Source organism: Nannobrachium achirus (assembly GCF_963921795.1).
Source record: "Nannobrachium achirus genome assembly, chromosome: 24".
In the NCBI taxonomy this organism is placed as follows: domain Eukaryota; kingdom Metazoa; phylum Chordata; class Actinopteri; order Myctophiformes; family Myctophidae; genus Nannobrachium; species Nannobrachium achirus.
In genome coordinates this window covers 36801662-36822554 of record NC_137831.1, presented here as the reverse complement: position 1 = coordinate 36822554, position 20893 = coordinate 36801662, and the positions used below count along the sequence as shown (strand labels likewise).

The following is a 20893-nucleotide window of genomic DNA, read 5'->3' as shown; positions in this document are numbered from 1 at the left end:
CTCTGTACTGCCTCCCTCTGGTCAGCAAGAGCAGTTTATGGAGGGGAAAGGGACTGGTTGGAATAAGGTGTTCCTTCCAACGTGATGCACTACGTCCTACTGGGGAAACTCCCCCGTCAGGTGGTGAGAAGCGGCATGCTCACTCCTCATGCGTTGAAGGAAGCATGAGCTCTGTTCGGGGCTCTCCCAAGGTTGGCAGAGGGAGAGTAGCGCCCAGGATTAAGGCCCATTCCCACTGGGCCAGATAACAGATATCTGGAGATATTTCTCCAGATATTTTTCCATTCAAAGTGGATGGTAGACACAGATAAAAAACATATTTGCCACAGATAAAAGTATCTGTGACAAATATCTGTGATTGATATTTTTTTTATCTGTGTCTACCATCCACTTTGAATGGAAAAATATCTGGAGAAATATCTCCAGATATCTGTTATCTGGCCCAGTGGGAATGGGCCTTTACAGCTTAGGCAATTGACACTGATTGAAAAATGTAACAAAACCGTGGGATAAAAAATTTGATATCTATATCCTGGGTTTAGAGTATAGGCCTATAGCCTAGAGCCCGACCGAGAGATAATGACCGATGTCCAAAAATGACTCTACTATAGCCAGGGTTTAATGTGTAGGCCTATAGCCTAGGTTTAAGTTATATTGTGTTGCGCTTGTGTCTTTTACCAAATAAAAATCTATCAATGGTTTTGTTTTATTTCATTGTATTTTGGCAAAAGAAATGCAAGTATAACACAAATAATACAACCTCAACCCAGGATGTACCACTACCTACGCATAACACGAAACACGTTCATTTTAAGGGCCAATTCAATCAATCGACAGATTCATTCATTCATTCATTCAAATGATTGAAAAAAAAAACTCACTTTAATCCTCATTTCATTTTACAAAACAATACAAAAACGTTGCTCTTACAGAAGCAACGCCAGAACAGCATTTTTAGACGCGGCTAATCCAGATGCAAATGTTATGCCATCATCATCATCATCATGTCAGCTTAATTCCGTCATGTCAGTGAACAGAGGCGTCAATTGGGTATGGCTAGGTATGGCAGCTACCATACCTTGGCTACAGGGGAAACAAATAAAATATACTTATTAAAATAAATTCATCATGCCTGTTGCTAAGGTATGGCAACATGACTGGTGTCGCGCACGTGCAAGACACCAGTCATGTTGCCATATCTTAGCTTTTGCTGAACTGACGCCACTGTCAGTGAAAGAAGTGCAGTTCACTTTTTACAGACATCAAACGTCTCTTCATAAATGTAATCTCATTACTTTTTCCATAAAACTAGGATGACATCCGGGCCATTGAGTTTTATTATGGGGAAAAAAGCAAAGAAACAACAAACACTTGGATCAACCCATTAAACCCGGGAAAGCAGTGGCGTCATTTTATACTTTGGCTAATTAAAACATAGCAGATACTGTATACAAGCTCACAGCGCGTCACAGCGCGTCACTTTGTGCCACGCTGCGAGCTTGTAGATCTACTATCTTTGAAAAAATTTTAAAGTGAACATTTTTTAACTAAAATGTTTACTTCTGGGGGGTCCCGTGGAACAAAATAGTTTGAGATGAGGGTCCACGAATATACCAAATACATATAATTTTGGGTGGTCCTTGAGATGAAAATGTTTTTTATTATTTCTTCATAAAACTGTTAATCAGCCTCAATTCTTAATGGGCTCATTTGGTCGACTCCAACCATCCGTCCTTATAAATAGTATAATCCTTGGTTTCAAGTAAAGTCAGAAAAAGGCCAATCCACCATCGTACGTCCACTTGTCCAGTAAAACCTTCAGTGTTCATCTAACGCTGTGTAAAATGACAAATAAACTAAAAACAGTCAAAAAGATTCAAATAAAGAAGAAAAAGAATACTAAACATTTATTTTCTTCATTCTCATTCATTCTTACACTCTCGGAAGTTAAATTCACACTGCAGTTAAAATAATAAACACACCTAATCATTAAGTCCTCCGTCCAGCAAGTATAATACTCAAGTTTATACAGGTTTGTTTTCTTTCAAGCGATATCAATGACCCGAATCACGTTCAAGACCAAACGTCCAAAACGACAACAAAAAAAAAGAAAGAAAGAAAAAAAGTAGGACACAAAATTCAAAAAGACAGCACCTATTCTGCTGTGTCTCACGGGACAAGGGGACCATGTTCTGTGCCCTCAAAAGTCTTTTGCCTTAAAATAAAATGAGGAGAGAAAAAAAAAAAAACTTCCACGTGTTGTGTCAAATTACATCTTCACCTTGAGAAAAGCATGTTGCTTCCTTTGATGTGCACAGCATTGTAAACCGCCCACACTTGGGGGGGAAAAAACAAACACCTTTCACAGTTTTTCCCCCTAAAACACAGCTAATTGTTACCGTGAGTGTTTGAATTGGACCATATGGGTCCATTTTCATACCACAGTTAACTTGACATCAGAAGAAGTACAAGACAGGTTGTACAGGTCATGTGGCACGCTAAAATGGTTTGTGGTTTCAGTGCCCCCTGCAGGGGGTCACTTGTAAGCGCAGCCTCCAGGGTAAGGCGGTGGAGGGGAGTAGCCGTCTGCCCTGGGCTGCGTGGGGGTGTAGGGTGGGGGGTGCAGGGGGGAGGGGAACATCTCGTAGTTGTAGGTGTAGGGAGGTGGTGGACCTGAGAGAGACAGAGAGAGGAGAGTTTGAAAACATAACCAATGACAAAAAAAACTCTTGGGTGAAGTTAGCCTTAGATTAAGACTCTCGTAGATGTATTTCATCGATGTTGACTTTTTCAATCTAGGAGCGCCAGGGTTCAGCTGGAATTCTGCCCTGGAATCTCACCAGTGGAGCCTGCAAGGCTCCGAACACGCACAAATGAAAAGAAATAAGGTGCTTACCCTCGTGCCCCAAATGTCAACTAGGCTCACAGTCTTTGCACAATGTATTAGTCCATATTTTTCAATAAACAAGTGTTTTTTGTTCACGCGTGTGGCCGATTCTGTCGGAAGTTCCCAATGGGCCTAAAATAGGGGACGCCACGTTTAAAAGTGGTATTATGAGAAGATGCTGCTGCTCCAATCAAGCGAAGCTATGGGAAATGGAACCAACCTGAGACAACAAGTTATACAATTTACAGAGCCTAAATGTATTTCCCTCCTGTTTTAACATACTGTCGTCGCCCCAACAGGCCCCTAAGTGTTACAGATAAATTTAGGGTCTGAGCTTCAGTGAGTTTATCATATCGGAGGATAAGAGTGGAGAGTTGGGACACTATCTCTGTGAGGGAGCGCATCCGGTAAAAGCCGGAATTGCAGTCAATGTAAACAGCAAGTAAACAAGGCGGGGAAAAAAAACATGTGTTTGGCCACAGACGGGATTAGAACGCTTCTTTATTGAAAAATATGGAATAATACATTGTGCAAAGATGCAGCAAGCCTAGTGAACATTTGGGGCAAGAGGGTAAGCAGCTTATATTTTTCATTTGTGCGTGTTAGGGGGGGCCTTGCAGGCTCCACTTCCAGGGCAGCATGAGATTGAAGCCTAAAACCTAAAACACTCGTAGATTGAAAATGTCAACATCGATGAAATACATCTACGAGAGTGTCAAGCTAAGACTAGGGTGAAGAATATAAGAATGCTCGCCTCGTCCCGAAACATCCTAGCCCCGGGGTCAAATCCGGCGACCTCGGAGCGGGTGCCACCAGGTATTCCCAAACGTAACCTCAGTAAAACAATGCCTAAACCTAACCTTATTCCTACACTTAACCTCAGTAAAACTATGCCATATATAAACATATTCCTAACCTAAACGTAACCTAAGTAAAGCTATGCTTAAACCTAACCTTATTCTTAAACATAAGTTTAACCTCAATAAAACTGTACATCGAATGACCTTGGCATTCCCATTTAATTGTACATACATTGTTTTGTTTTAATTGTGTTGGTCCAGTTTTGCTTTGCCAATGTAAACGTATGTTTTCTCATGCCAATAAAGCCCCTTTGAATTGAATAGAGAGAGAGATACATTTAAATACAGTTGAACATTTTGTCACAAAAAGTGACTGAAAAATCCTGGGAAAGAAATCCTCACATTTGTTTTAAAAGCTTCATACTAAGCTACCCTTGCCTAACTGACTAATAAGCATTTCAGACAGCAAATTTACATTTTTATAGTGTTGTAAGGTAGCCTTTCCAAGATACAATATGAGATACATTTTCTTAGTTTAGAGTTTATTTGGCAATGACAGGCTATGATTTCTCATGCAAATAGGTCTAAAGTTTTACTTATAATATGAAGAGATTACAGACTAAATAGTCAAAGCTACTCCAAGCACCAAGATACTTGTCTCATTTTACAACTTTGATAGGAGAGCTACGCCCTCTAGTGGTTGAATTGCTGAACTATACAGTGATGAGCATGAAGATGAGGGCAATGGAGATTTATTGACAGCGTTGCAGAAAACAAGTCTACAATCAGAAACATGTATTGCACCAACAAGTTTCTATTTTAAGATCAAAGAGGAACAACACTTAAGGCATTTCACCTTTATTGAAAAAGTCTACGGCTGACCACAACGATGATATTCAAGTGTAAACAAAATCAGGCATATAGCCTAAATCCAGTGGTTTTCAAAGTGGGGTCTGTGAACGCCCAGCGGTCCTTGAGGGGATTTTTCAGGGGGCCCTCAGCCAAATGAGTAGTTTAATTAAACTATAATTCAGTTAATGCAATTATTACAATACAAATAATTCAGTTCATTGCAATTATTACAAATACAAATAAAGCACAAGTCACTATTCTGCCAATAGTGTATCTATACCCATATATAGCACCTATCTACCGGTATACCTATACCATCCTTTACTCAAAAACCTTTTCACATGAGGTAATTTGAATTTTTTTTTCTTCTTTTTTTTCTGGTGCCACTCAAAAAAAATAAAAAAATAAATAACAATAATAATCTGAGATTCATTTTTACCATAGAGATTTACAATTATTTATATCAATTATTTTAAAATTAATGTCAGATTTTTTAGTGGCACCAGAAAACCACTTCCACCGCTATGCCCTATTCTTGCCGTTCGCATGGCTTCAAGTGCTCAACTGAAAGAAAGTGCAGCACAAACAATTTCAGATTCGTCTGGTTTCCAGGCAAGAAATGTAAACCTCTGAAACATACTTAGATGTACAAACATTGCAAGTGTACAGTGAAATAATAAATATAATTAATAAATATATATAATATGAACCAAAGACTACATCAAACAAGAGGTAAGATTAGAAGTGATGAGATATTATGTGCGATTTAAGACATGAATTCTATATCATGTCCCGACATACAGAAACAGGGGTTTGAAGACAGTTTACCTTTGGGAAAATAGATCCAAAGTCCAGCAACTCAAACTGGAAAAGAACTTTCATTTAAAGAGCAGTTAATCACATAATACCTCTTTCTACCCCCTCTTTCTACCCCCCTCTACACCAAATCTAAGTGTTTTGAGCTTGATAGGTGTTATGTTTACCTGTTATTATCCTCGATAATTTGTAGCACTAAATTGGTTTCTTTGTACTCCATTTATGTGAAGATTTACCTTGATCAAGGTAATTTACTCTTAATTTCCCACTCATAAGCTTTGGATAGGTCTGCCTGTCAAATGCCCAAATTGTGCATTGTAATTGCAACATCTACTGTAATTGTCGCATTTATATCAATATACCTTGAAAGAAAATGCCTTTTAAAATGCTGTAGTTTGAACTCAAATCTGAGCTTGAAAAGGACATTTAATGATACGGAGAGTTTTAGGTAATGTTGCCAAATGTATGATACATTTTGTAACATTTAATTTTAGATTTCAGCTACAGAATATACTTCAATCCATTAAAACCGAGAAAGCATCTGTGTCATTTTAGATTTCAGCTATATACTATATAGCAACATGTGTTTTTCAGAAAACTCGTAGGATTTAGAAGGCATTGGGTTGCCGCCAGGAAGAAACCTCTTATCTGGGGCTGCAGTTGCTAGAGAAACGGGGTAGAACACAGAGGGTTCCCGAAAGGTTCCCAGTTCGATCCCGGGCTCCCCCAGAGTTAATGTCGAAGAGTCCTTGAGCAAGACTCTGAACCCCTAGTTGTACCGGGGAGCAGGTTGGTGCCTTGCATGGTTTCCTCCGCCATCAGTGTATGAATGTGTGGGTGAATGTAATGTAATGCACAATCTCTGTAAAGTGCCTTGGATAAAGGCGCTACATGCAACATTTACCATTTATCTACATATTTTAACTTTGTTTTTTCGTAAATTAATGCCCCTAATTGATCACACTACGGCGTCACACAACAGCTTAAAAAGTAGCAGATCGACAAGCTCGAAACGCGGTGTGAAGCTTCGCGTTTTGAGCTTGTGGATCTTTCTCTTGCGGATTCTGCCAAAGTATTTCAATGGGACTGGAACAAACCGCTTCATTCCCATTGAAATGCATTGGTAGCACTAGTATAGAATGCTCCGCAACGAATCGGAGCACACGCACGGCAGTGTGCACGCGCGCGATCGCCCTTGAAAAACATGGTAAAAACACTGAAAACACTGGCACAGAAGTGTATACTTATTAGCCTAAAACGGAGATCTCCGTCTAAGGCACCTAACGTGTTAAAAGATTTGAGCACCACTTATATATTTTCTTTGGATGTCACCTGACACGTTGATGACGTAAACGGGGAAAAAAAACTTTTCCTCGTCTTTAGGAGACAATGGAAAAACAGCACATAGTGGGGCCCGAGAGCCACTATCTTTCAAATAGATGGTCGCTTACGGACAAGGATTATCATCCGATTCTAGCACACACCCGAGGGCATCTTTTGGGGGCTCCCGTGGGTGGATCGGAAAGACTTCAGTGATTTTTCAAAGGTTGGTGAATTTCCATCCGTGGTGACGCTGTGCTGTCATGTCAAACACGGAAGAGATGCACAGGGGCCTCCGTGACGCTGTGCGCGGCATGCAGGTCGCTGTATCCACGGCGGTAAACGCCATCGGGTCCCCCGGCAAAGTAGATGGCTGTGAACAACACAGAGGTAGGGCTCTTATGACCCGTCTGTATTATTTAGAGAGTGTTTAGAGAGGTGGTTTCCCAGGCAGTGGAGAAACCACCACTTTTTGAGCTACCAGGTTTATCAGATTGGGTTATTTATAGCTTGAAGTTGATCAAAAACAACCATTGTAGTTTTTATCTATCCCAGAAAGTCAGCGTGTGATTTGTCTGCGTTATTCATTCATTATTCATTTATTGGCTCACTCTTTGTTATGTTTCCTTGTTAAATTATTTACTTATTATATCGCTTATATTGTATTCTAATTAGCAGCCTACACTATGATATCATAGCAATGGTTTACATCTTCTGGCAGCCTTGGACAAATGGTTAAGAAAAAGGATGCCCACCCCTTATTTAGTTGTACATTTTAGTAACTTTATTAATTTTTTATTATTATGAATATTCTTTACCCAACATTTCCTCTGGAGTAGTGCACTGGTGTTAACCTGCAGGAACACATTGACCCCTCGCAGAAGTTTGGCATTTTTAACTTTTTCATTTTTTAGCTTTGGTAGCCCAAAAAACATACCTGTCTAAAAATTTCATTCAAAGCCGCTGAGCTACAATGTTGAGGGCCTCACAAGTATAGTGACGCAATCGTGTGTGTGCGTGTATGTCTTACCCGGGTAGCCTTGGGTCACAGTGTTGATGTAGGAGCTGTTGAAGACGCCCACGCGCGCGCCGCGCCCGTTCTTCATGCACATGCACACACACAGGAACAGGGCCGCCACTGCCCCCATGAGGAACACCACGCCGAAGACAATGCCCGAGATCGCAGTCCCACTGAAACACGAACACACACACGGACACAAATTCATTAACTCAATTTATTGGCTGAACACAATTGACATAAAAGACCTGAAGCAGATTCTATGAATGCCTTCTAAATCAGTGGTACTCAAACTCCCACATTCATATCGTCGTTGTCGCGTGGAAACCTCGCGACAACGAGGCTGTTTTCACTACATAGGTAGTGAAAACAGCTGATCTGTTGGTGCGAGGCGTTGTGTGCTTGTAGATCGGCTGTTTTCACTAGTTTAAATCATTTTTAAAATGAAAAATGCAAAAGGTTTTGGACATACAAGGTTTTCACGTATTTGGCCACGGACCGCCATCTGAAAATGTTTTGTGCCAGGGACCCTCCAGAATGAAGACCCAAATGGGTCTTCATCAGGTCTTGGTTGAAGCATAATAAAGTTTTTCTAAGGTGAGATGAGCAAAAGTGTGAACATTTCCCTTTCGTTCCCTCACGTGTTGCCATTTCACCCACAGGAATCAATAAAGGTCTAAAGGTCTGTCTGTCCATAAGCACCCATGTTAAAAGCTGGATTGATTTTGTCTTGTCTCGTACCAATTTCCTGTAAACAAGCTTGTTTCCTGTACACGTCAATGATGTGGCATTGCGTCTCCTTTGAACACACAATCAATTGATCGACACCTGAGCTAATAATGTTAGACCTGCGCACGTGTGTGTGTGTGTGTGTGTGTGTGTGTGTGTGTGTGTGTGTGTGTGTGTGTGTGTGTGTGTGTGTGTGTGTGTGTGTGTGTGTGTGTGCGCGTGTGTACGTGTGTGTGCGTGCATGCGCGTGTGTGAGAGAGAGAGAAGGGCATCTGTAATTCTGTATGTACTAGAGGGGACGACGACTCCAGGGGGGGCCTCCGCCAAAGGAATGAAGAAGAGTTTCACTCCACTCTTAGAAGTTAAACTTTAAACCAATTAGAGAATGTATAAGAATGATCGGTTTTGAGCACTTGCGATATTCAAGCGGGGTCCCCAGATGATTAGCTTAATGTGCAACAGTGTTTTCTCACTCAACAGTAAACTAATGTATAAAGACACTGCACATTTCTAGAGTGACAATTTAAGGACTTTTAGCTGTTTTTTTTTCTTCTTTTAAATACCAAATTGGCCAAATGTAATGCCTACCATTCCAAGTGCTTGTCAGGGTTCACATATGATTATTTTGGGGTTTTCACAGCCTGAAATGTTTGGGAACCCTAGGTCTAGAGCAGGGGTGGTAGAGGGGTAGAGGGGTAGAGGGGGCCAATGTATTTCCACACTCACTCCAGGGGGCCACATTGCATACTGTTGCTGTCGACAGAAACCTCTTATCTCCATATTTGAAGCAACTTATTTCATAAATTAATGTCCGACTCCATCATTCTACTGTTACGAATAAGTACCTAATAGCCAGTCTAAACGCAAAATGTGTCATAATGTGGCATGTTTTCCATTTGTAGACTGGCATTTTAGTAAATCTTTTAGTTATACTCAAATGCATTTAGTTATACTTACAATATGCTGACTTTATGAACTTTAGTACAAATAAGTTGGATATAAACAACATTTTAATACTAGTCATCCAATTCCAAAACTACTAATATCGACTGAAAATATTAAAGTAGGTCCTGTTTTGCATGTTTGGAATTAATATAATATATCAGCATTACGATATTAACCTGTGGGCCGCTTGAAGTTATGTGGCCCCCGGGCTGCCAGTATGGTCTAGACTAGAGAGTGAGAAGGGATGCCTAGACCTTGCACAAGATACTGAAATGATCAAAAAATCCAAACGTATTTCTTTTCATTCTTCAAATAGGGTTCCACACAGCCTAAAACATATCAATTCGGGGGTCCTTGGCATGAGAAGGAGAACCACATACACACAGCTGTATGGTGCAAGAAAGTGACGAGAACGGCCTTCTGAAAGGGTGACATGCACAGGTCAAAGGTGACGAGACACCCAAGTGACCCAACAGCTGGTGTGTGTTTGTCAGCATTTAGATGAACACTGAGCGTGTGTGCGTGTGTACGCGTGCACATGTGTGTGTGTGTGTGTGTGTACGCTCGCGTGCGTGTGCGTTTGTGTGAGAGAGACAGAAAGCCCTGCCTTTCTATCAGAAAGATCCTTTCTGCCATAAACACAAACAGACTGTTAGTTTTCTTTCAATTATCATGATATGTGTTTTGGTAATTATGGTCCCATATGGATCCCATTTTAAAATTGACGATAATGTAGGATGCCCAAGGGCATGTAGCAGATCTAAAAGCTGAAAACGCACTGCAGTGCGAGGGGATTTGTGCTTGTAGATCTGCTGTTTTTGCTATTTTTGGGTGACATAGAATGACGAAGTAGGGCATTCATTAAAAATCAAACCTCGGTTCGAAGTGGAGCGGTGAATTTGAGCAGCTGTACCCTATGTGAGTGAGTGAGTGAGTGTAAACTGTGCCTGTGAGTGAGTGGTGAGTGTGCCTGGCCTGCACAAAACAGCGCCCCTCCTTTAACTAGTGTGTTGTGTGTGGCCACTCAAGGTATTGCCCAGGCTACGGACAGGGCCAGCCAGCCACCCAGCCAGCCAGCCAGCCAGCCACATACCCACGGATATACCTGTTCATTGGGAGCGCTTTCACCGCTCCAAAAAAAGAGTTACAATACGGAGATAAGAGGTTTCTGCCTGACAGTATATGCAATGTGGCCTTCTGGAGTGAGTGTGAAAATATATTGGCCCTCTCCATCATCTAAGCTGCCCACCTCTGAATTAAGGCCAAGGCGGAAATAGCAAGACTCGCCATCTCCGGACGCCTTTTTAGGAGACGGGAAGCAGGTTTAAATCTATTCATTCCAATGGAAGAGTGAACATGAACACATCTTCTGAACCATTCTTTAGCCCCATGGTCACTGGTGTATTGGACACAATCATCACACTATTCCCACATTTTTCATAATAAAATGAGGGTCAAAAAAGACCATTTGCAGGATTTTTGTAGGATTCATCATGTCTCCTCTAGTGGCTACAAATTGAGAATGTGTATCTTACTATATTAAACATCTTTGATTAAGGTATGCCTCTAGGACAACTGCATGTTTTTGTGAGGGCATTACCCTAGGAGACACAGGGAGAACATGCAAACTCCACACAGAAAGGCCCTATCGCCAACCCTACTAGGGTGTGGGAGGAACACGCCCCCAGCGTCCCCCAGCGGGAATCGAACCCAGGACATTCTAGCTGTGAGGCGAAGCGCTAACCACTACGCCACCGTGCCCCTAGGACTTCTACAGGTTCTACTGAGAACAGGCCAATAGGATTCGTTTCCGGGTTGCTTTTCAAGACCGGAAATTCCAAGATGGTGGATTTGGCCGGTCTGTAGAAACAAATGGGTGCAATGTGTTCCCTCTGTCCATTCTTTTTTTACATTCTATGGTGTGTGTGACTTACGAGAGCACGTCTCCGACGTAGGCGTAGTAGGAACAACAGAAAGGTGGCGAGCCCTCACAGCAGTACTCCAAGCAGCCATTACACTGTGCATCACTGCCTGCTGGACACACACACACACACACGTTAATGAATCATGTTCGTTTTTCCTTTTAAAAAACATCCCGTAGGCTATAGTAAATAGATATTTCCATTATTTATTAAGGGAAATAACTTCTCTTTTTAAATATTACGACTTTTGACCATTTGCACAGTCCCAAAATGGAGTGTTTTTAAGAGGTAATTTAGTAATATTCAAAAGGGGATCTCTGATAATAAAGTCTAACAAAAAGGTCCCGCACGCTGTCTGGAACATGCAAAAATGTTGTAAGAGGTAATTACTTGCGCAAGCAGAGAGCGCAAGTACTGCGTTCGGCTGCAGCATATGTAGGTAGGTAGCCGTGTGTGTTTAAGCTCGTAGCCCAATCAGGGACCAGCATTTCTGGCAACGTCATCATTAACAGCCAATGAGGGACCAGCATTCCTGGTGATGCCAGTGGTGAGCGCACCTCATCTCTCTCTCTCTCTCTCCAAAATAGGGACATCAGCTTGAATGTATTTTCTCTGGGGAAAGACTTCACACTTTCCTTTTCCTTTTAACCTTTTACCCAGATGAAGAAAAAAAATGATACTTTAATGTGCTTTAATGAAACCTTTCATGGACTAACCTCAAAGCATTAGAAGCAAACAACCACATCCCAACGGCTTCTAATTATACCCTCAAAGCAGTCTTGCAGAATTAAGGACACAGTTGACTCATTATGGAAGCACAGAGCACTTTGGCAGTGTGGACACTTAAAAGAGCACTGTGTGGTTCAGATCCGCTACTTTTAAACACGTGTAGGCCTAAAGTGTTTCCTGTACACAAGTCACACCTTTTAAAAACACAGCCACCCTTATGTGCCTGTGTGATTCAGTAACACCAAAACAGATTCATCGTATCAAATAAAAGAAACTTGGAATCACGGTAGGCCAAATATTATATTTACTTATGAATCCATGTCTACCCGACGGTTGCCCTTTATTTTTCATCATGGCTATGTGAAAGGTTCTCCAAAACGGTTGCCCTTTATTTTTCATCATGGCTATGTGAAAGGTTCTCCAAAACTGCAGATAAAGCAGCAGCCCAGGTACCTACGAGCCTACGTGGTACGCGCCTGGGCCCCCAGGCCAGCGGGTGCCCCTATTGATTGACAACAGAAGAACCATGACACTGAAAGTGGAGGAAGTTGCCAGGTGTATTGGTCTATATTAATGTACCGGTACGTAGTAAATCTTGAACACTCCAAACCACCTTTTTTGCAATGCTCTGACTCTGGGTACATTTCTACTGTTAACAGAGAAACAAAATGCATTGATGATGATGATGATGATGATGATGATGATGATTTGTTCATAATTCATATGGAGCTTGGGTCTGAGTTTTCAAACACAGATTTCCAAAATGGATATAACATCTTTTGTGTTGATGAGATGAGAATACAACATTTACTTGGTTCTGTGTTTCCAGCTTTTCAATGATCTGCTGCCCGTCTTTAAATCTTTGTGCCTTTCTTCAAAACACAAAGCATGCCCATTCAGTTAAGATCAGGAGATGCATTTTGGCCATCCGAGGTACATGATTGATGGCGTGCTTACAGATCCAGTCTGGCAGACATGCGTTATGTGTGCATGTACTGTATGTTTGAGCATGGGCGTCACAAGGGGGGAAAGTGGGACTGAGTTACTACTAGGGCCCAAGGTGGAGGGCCTGGAATTATTTTATACTTTAGCTATTGAAAAATAGCAGATATACAAGCTCACAGCGAGCTTGTAGATCTGCATATTTTTGAAAAGTCGTGAAAATGTGTGCAAATCTTTGAATATATGTATTTTTTAAGCGAACATTTGTGACTCAAATTTTGCTCTGGGGGGCCCTGGAAGTTGGAACTACATATTTTGACATTGGGGTCCGTGGCCAAATACATATCATTTTGGGGGTCCTTCACATGAAAAGGTTTGAGAACCACTGACATAGAAACATAGTTTTTTCAAAAACCCTTAGAAGGATTTGAAATATTCAAAGACTTTTCACAATGTTTTCAAAAATAGCAGATCTACAAGCTCGTAGGGCGGCAGTCCGTGGTGCGCTGCGAGCTTGTAGGTCTGCTATTTTTTCAATAGTTAAAGCACAAAATGTGAGTGGATCCTTGTACGCAGGGCCCCGAATTTTGTGCGACACCCCTGTGCTTGCGAGTGTGTCTGCTTGCGATGAGCTGAACGCAGTGTCATTAAAGCCTATTAATTCAACAGCACAGTGTGCACACAGCTGTGTGTGTACTAGCCCAGACACGCAGCGCTGGTGATGACACAGCAGAGCCTTTTTATGTTTGAAGGTTTTTCCTCGCTTTTGTGAACTGGGAGCGATGTTTGTCTTTCCTCTGTCACGGGGAGAAAAAAAGAAAAGAAAAGCTGCAAAGCATGGTGTGGCAGAGTATGGCGTGACTGACTGGGCCTTTGAAAGGTCAGATGCATAAAAAGCAATGCAATCAGGGGGCTATTCTTGATTCGCGCGTGCATTCAGATACACGTAATGAGTACGTGTGTGCGTTTCCGCTGGCTAAGAAAACATCTGTTTCCATTCAGAAATTTCCCAGAACCTGAATGCTCTGTGCATGTGTATACTCACCATGCAAGAATTCAGGGATGTATGGGCATAGAAAGCACTAGCAGATATATGGGCATAGAAAGCAGATATATGGGCATAGAAAGCAGAGCACAGGCCTTGCATTTTGACCCCTCTGTATAAATTATATTCTGCTAAAGCAGGGTTCTTCAACATTCTTCAAGCCAAGGACCCGCTTAGCTGAGAGAGGGATGAAGCAGGGACCCCCTCTACAAATTGGATTCAAGTTAAATGGGTGTTTTCAGACACTAAACCACTTAAACCCTCAATACTTTGATATCGAAAATGTACCTTTGGCCTGGTACTTGAGTTTGCTTGAGTGTGCTCTTTTTTTCCCCTGTACACCAAACCTCTTTGCCAAAAAATATCAGATTTTCTGTCTGTGCCCTAGAATAGGGTTAGGCGAACCCTAACCCCAGGGATGCGAGGATTCACGTGGTTTGTGTAAAAATTTGCAGTATCTCTAGTCTGAGGACCCCCTTAGGGATCCCGGACCCCCTGTTGAAGACCCCCTGTGCTAAAGACCTTTACAGAGAGGAGCTGTTGCACCGCACGGTTATTCATAAACGTATTTCACTTCCAGGTGAAAGCCTCAGCAGAGCTCCCCACTCTCCCAGACAACACTTTTGCTGTAGTAGGCGCTCTCATTCTGGGTGGTCCTGACTCTTAGCCCCCCCCCCCCCCCTCTCTCTCCTGGCTCCTGTCTCTTGACACCCAGGGAGACAATGGCACCATGTTCCCCCCTATGCCTCCCCCTTCCCCCCACACTCAGCTGTAGCTACAGCCCACGGCTTTCAAAAGTGTACTCCTCCTGGCTGCCATGTGTTTTAGCTAGAGGCAGTAGTAAAGGAACTTTTTTAATGAACTCCCAGCTCAATTTGAAAAGGAGCGTTGATTAGCTAAAATATCTACATTTCAAGATTCAGGAGATGCTCTTATTCAGAGTGACTTACATGGCAAGATCAGTATATTAAATGGATCTAATAATTAGCTAGTATAGAGGAAGAGTGGGAACATTTTGTCCAAAATGTTAAAACATTTAATATAAAGTGCATGATTAGAACATGCTTGAACATTTTACAAATTAAGGTCTAAAAGTTCTACAATTGCTACAAAACCTGTATAGGCTTATGCCTATCCAGTCATTGTCGGCATTGATATAAAGTGGAATATACATGATTTAAGTCTGGAAAAAGCACATTTTACATGCCCACTCTTTTTGTATGTCTATAAGTTGATGCAATATCATCATTACCAACTCAGCAAATCCATATAAAAGTATGCTATATGATCTTTCACATCGGCTTTGATGAATATAATGGAGCTTATAATAATATCCACATTAACCCCGGGGGTCCCACTCCCCTTTGGACAGATTTAGGAAGGAATCGAGGAATTATTTGTCACTGTCAGGACGAAGTAGTCTAGGGCAGGGTCTTCAACGTTTTCAGGCCAGTGACCCCCAAACTGATGGGGAGATTGAGAAGGGACCCCCTACGAGGTGGTAGGGGTCCCTGCTTATTTATTTATTTAAACATTAAGCAGGGTGGACCTCTACCATTTCTAAACATATAGGCTACTTATTAACTAGCCGCAAATTGCAACACTAGATTTTTTTTTATAATCGGTTGAATCTAGGGTTGCAATACCTCCCATAGGGATCCAATGCATCAAAACAGTTTTTTGCTATCTGATTGTGTTAAACGACGTCAAACTCACCAATATTGCGGCTCTATGGAAAGCTTGGAATTTACTCTTTCTATCTGCAAAGTGTTTGTTTCAGAAAAATCCACAGTAGACATGTTAGGAGCTACTTTCTATCCAAGAAATTTGGTTCAGGAGATCATTTTTTCTAAGTCCTGGAGTTTGGAAGCGCTCGTGGAAAATCCCTCAACGGTCCTGTGACCACCTGGTTCTAAATGTCACATAATGCAGGAGGCAGCGGGACATGGCGTTATAGAAGACGAGCGCTTCCGAAGTTCAACACTTAGAAAATAAACCATGTCTGCTCGGATTTCTTGACAGAAAATAAATCATAACAATTATACGGTGGATTTTTCAGAAACAAACACTTTGCAGATAGCAAGAGTAAATTCCAAGCTTTCCATAGAGCCACAATATTGGTGAGTTTGAAGTCGTTTAATACAATCAGATAGCAAAAAACTGTTTTCATGCATTGGATCCCTATGGGAGGTATTGCAACCCTAGATTCAACCGATTATAAAAAGATCTAGTGTTGCAATTTGCGGCTACTTATTAACTGAGAACCAATCTCAATACGATCAACATTCTGTCCTTTACACAGTAGCCTAATCATGTTTAGACCTACAAGCTATTCAAAATGGACAGAATCATGATTTATTTTTAACATAAATATGAAAAAGGTTTTAAAAATATTTAAAGATTTTTGAAAAAAAAAAAATATATATATCTATCAAGCAACAATTGCTGTTGCACGGACCGCCTGCAGTACCTCCGCGGACCCCCTGTTGAAGACCTCTGGGCTTTTATACAAACTAGGCTAAACTGTGCGCTAAAGGCGCATGCTGGGGCGCACGGCGCGTGTTCGTCTCCCAGCCTGTTTAACCTCTCGATGACGAGTTCACGTCATGAATTAACTATGAACAACCTGGTTCAACAACAACGGCCCCACCGAGGATGAGGTGTTAAATAACTAATGCTCCCGCTGAGAATTTATTATAGAGGGACAACAACAAAACAGCAATGGATGAGCCAACTCACTGCTGAACAAACAGAAGAGCAGTGAAGTCCTGATCAGGAGTTCTTCTGCGGCGCTTCTCGCAGATGTCTCTCCTTCCATGGCGAGGCTGGATCCTTCACTTCTATCTGTTCAGAAGAATGATCCGTTAAGACCGTTACATGCATCGATAACAGCTTCTCGCACACAGTAACGTCGTGGGGCGCCCGTGTGCCTCCTCCGCCAACCCCAGCATCGTGGATTATAGAGTGTATAAAAGTTTGGTTCTCTCAGTCTGGGTCTCCTTCGGTTCAGTTCAGTTCTGTCCCTCCACGCGTTTCTCCACTTGGAGAGGGAGTCTAGTTGAGCTTTTCATGTCCCTGCCGTTTGCTCGCTCTCCCCAGTTCCCTCCCTCCTATCCACTCCTCCCCTCCTCCCACATCACAGAGAGAGAGAGAGAGAGAGAGAGAGAGAGAGAGAGAGAGAGAGAGAGAGAGAGAGAGAGAGAGAGAGAGAGAGAGAGACACACACACACACACACACACACACACACACACACACACACACACACACACACACACACACACACACACACACACACAGACAGACAGACAGACAGACAGACAGACAGACAGACAGACTTTCATTGTATTATTATTATTAATTATATATGTTAATATGAGCATCACAGCAATAGTTATAACTGTATGAATCATCATTATGTTGTAAATATGTAATAGTAAATAATAGCGTATAGTAGGCTATAATTGTAGGCTGTATATGAAGGTAAGGCACAATAGGCTGACTTTATTGAAGGCCCAGTTGGGGGGGGGGGGGGGGGGCAATGCAAAACAATATATTAAGCAGGGGGTCCCTGTTCCTTCTCACCATTGGCTCAACCATTTCAGGCTGTGACCCACAAAATAACCATATTTGAACTTTGTGTGTGCTCACCTGTGTGCACATGTAGAGTATACTGGATTACGTGTTTTTTACTGGTGTTTCAGTCCGAGTGTGGGGAAAGGGTGCGTTCGGAAATGCGCACCGGACTGCGCGGGCGTTTATCGTGGGCTTGCCCAGGCCGTAACGATTGCATTCACCACGGCTTCGTAACTCGCGCGGCGCTCCGCCGGCCGCGCGGCCCTGGCCCGCTCTTCGCGGCCACTCGCGCCTGCGGCGCTCGGGGGCGAAGAGCAGGACCAAGGTCCGCTGGCCTTCGCGCCGCTTGCAATGTCGTGGACAATAAAACGAGCGCACCCTTTCATACACTCTGACTGAATCACCAGTAAAAAACACTCTCTCATACTGGATTATTAGACTGCAGTTCATGTATGATATATAGGCTATCTTTGTATGTGGCACTATCTACAGGTCATTATGTAACACTGCAGGGATACCACCTGAGTGTGCATTATGGTTTGTAATGTATACAACAGGCCTAATAATCTTTAGGTGTGTAACGTCATTTTAATAGCGATACAATAAGCAAATGATTTTCTCCATTGTTTAGTGAATCATTACATATCAACTCACTCTCAACGTGAGTCTTCTTTTTTTAAGATAATATGTTTTGGGGCTTTTATGCCTTTATTGACAGGACAATAGACTGACAGGACATGGGGAGAGAGATGGGGAGTGACGCAGCAAAGGTAGTCGAGATTGGGACTCGAACCACGGAACCAGCGACGCACTGTCAGGCTACACTGAGCATATGTGTGCGCCTGGCCCGGTAGGCCAGCAGGCACTCCCAACATGAGTCTTGAACAGGGGTCCGGGACCCCTACGGGTCCTCAGAGTTACCACAGGGTGAACCCTATTATCCTTATTTTGGGGGGAAAGTTCACTGAGAATAGCATGATCTACACAAGATCACAACACCTCTTAGCATTGTGGGCTTGTAGATCTGCTATTTTTTGGCAGGGGGTGGGGGATGCAGAGAAACTTGTCCATGTCTTTATCTACTCTAGACTGCACTACTACAACACACTCTTTTTTGGGATTCCAGGCAAGAGTATTCAGAAGCTGCAGTACATTCAGAATAGCGCTGCCAGGGTCCTAATGACAGTCTGTAAGCAGGATCTCATAACACCCATGTAGGGCTGTCACGAAGATGTGACATTTTACATGACGATTAATTGTCACTCAAATAATTGGCGATTAACGATTTAATTGTGTTTTTGACGTTGATAATTACATTTCTGTTTGGCTAATAGGCTTTGAAGTTACACATGGTAGATATGACACATAAGCTATATATACAAAGAAATTACTGACATATTTGACAACTTTATACTTAAAAAAGAACATTGATAGTGGAAATAGCCGATCTACAAGCTATTTCCACTATTTTTGACATGGAAACGATTATGACGATTATGAAAAATAATCACGATTATGTAAAATAATCACGATTAGACGATTATGTAATAATTGTGACAGCCCTAGCTGCCCTACACCCATGTGACCCATCCTTTTCTCACTGCACAGGCTCCCCGTTTCAGCCTGGATCGACTACAAGCTCCTGATAATCACTCATAACTGCATAAACGGACATGCCCCTCCCTCCCTACCTACCTACCTACCTACCTACCTACCTACCGGTACATACAGAAACAAACTAAGCCTCCACAAACTCCACAAAGTTCCACCCGTATACCTCAGATCAGCAAACAGATTCCTCCTTGATGTCCCTGTTACAAATCTACACACCATGGGGGACTGGGCCTTCTGCTCAGCAGCACCATGCCTGTGGAACAGCCTTCCCATTGATTTGAGAGCACCACACACAGACCCTGGACTATTTTAAAACAGGCCTATTTCAGAAAGCCTTTTCATGTTAAATTATCAGCAATATCGTGGGACCTTGCTTTTAACATTCTATTATTGATGATGTGTTTCTTTTACCATGTAACGCTCTGAGATTCCCTGTGAATTAAAAGTGCAATACAAATACAATGTATTATTAAGAGCAGGCCTAGTATAGGGCCAAAGGTTAAGTTTGCAAAGTATTGAGGGTTTTAGTGGTTGAAGGTCTGAATTGAATTTAAACACTGATGACAGTGCTGTCAAACAGAATCTAGCCATGAAAACTATGAACAAGTTTAATCTGTAACTTTATTGTGTACAGTACATAGTTGGGATCCCTGCTTATTTCTCTCTGCTAAGGGGACCTTGGCCCGAACAATGTTTAAAGGAGTAGTTCACCCCCAAAATGACTTTTTTTCCTATTGATTACTCATGCCATGGAAACTTGAGTTCAATAATATTAGTATTTGTCGCATACCAAAGACAAAAATGTGAGTAAATGTACCCCCATCCGGGGTCCCCATCCGGATGGGGACCCAAATGCATTCGGGTGAACTACTCCTTTAACTCTTTGAGCGCCAGCGCCCTCTAGGGGCCAAGGAATGCCAGCGCATCTCTCATAGGCGAGCGCTTTAGCTTCCAGGACTTCAGCTTCCAGGACCTGACGTGCTCACGTTCCTGCACGGCATGGAAATGTCCCGGATGAAGATGCTAACAGAATGGCTATTCCCATTTTGTCATCTAAAAGATCATTTTTGGGCAATTTCGCCGTAAATAAACCTCGCGCCGCTTTCCTAAAACACAAAAAAGAGATATAAGCCTTTAAAGATGCTGCCTTTCATTGGATTAGGCGGAGATTGGCGATTGCGTTCGCAAATTACGGCCGGCCGGGACGTTGTTAGCTTTCGGCTAGTAGCTACGAAAATCAAGCCAGGCTTCAGAAGGCCTCTTATCATTTTATTCATTTAATTAAATAAAGCCGAACTACTTCGGGATCGGCACACTCGTGTACTCATCGGAAGCGGCGCCGAACATCGGGTGAACATTGGGGAGCTCAAAAATGTATTTTAAACCATTTTTAATGGAATATATCGTCGGACAGAGTAGAATGGCTAGCTGGCTAGCGGCTAGCGAGCCAGGACCACCCACGACTCTACAAGCAGCTCGGGGTAAGTGAATTAATAAAAAAAAGATTGTATTGGATTGAAATAAAGCCGAACTAGTTCGGGATCGGCACCAGATGAGTTAAGACCCCTGCATTAGAATGTTGTGTTGTATATTTATATATAGGGATGGGTATCGTTCACCTTTTAATCGATACGATACCTTTTTCGATACCTGGGAATCGATACGATACCTTTTTCGATACCTTTTTCGATACTTTTTAT

The 20893-nt window shown here is 42.3% G+C and overlaps 1 protein-coding gene across 2 annotated transcripts; it reads right to left on the bottom strand.

Annotated features, from left to right (window-relative positions):
- Positions 1–2067: 2067 nt before the first annotated feature.
- cyyr1 (cysteine/tyrosine-rich 1) lies at positions 2068–17012 on the bottom strand. Of its 2 annotated transcripts, none has more exons than XM_080720190.1 (4): positions 16745–17012; positions 11302–11398; positions 7706–7866; positions 2068–2673 (listed from the first exon to the last, which is right to left on the bottom strand). In XM_080720190.1, the coding sequence occupies exons 1-4, from the start codon at positions 16821–16823 to the stop codon at positions 2537–2539; spliced, it is 474 nt and encodes a 157-aa protein (XP_080576316.1). In that variant the 5' UTR covers positions 16824–17012; the 3' UTR covers positions 2068–2536. The 2 variants fall into 2 exon arrangements, with proteins under 2 accessions (XP_080576316.1, XP_080576317.1); XM_080720191.1 differs by lacking the exon at positions 2068–2673 and adding an exon at positions 6927–7048.
- Positions 17013–20893: the final 3881 nt, after the last annotated feature.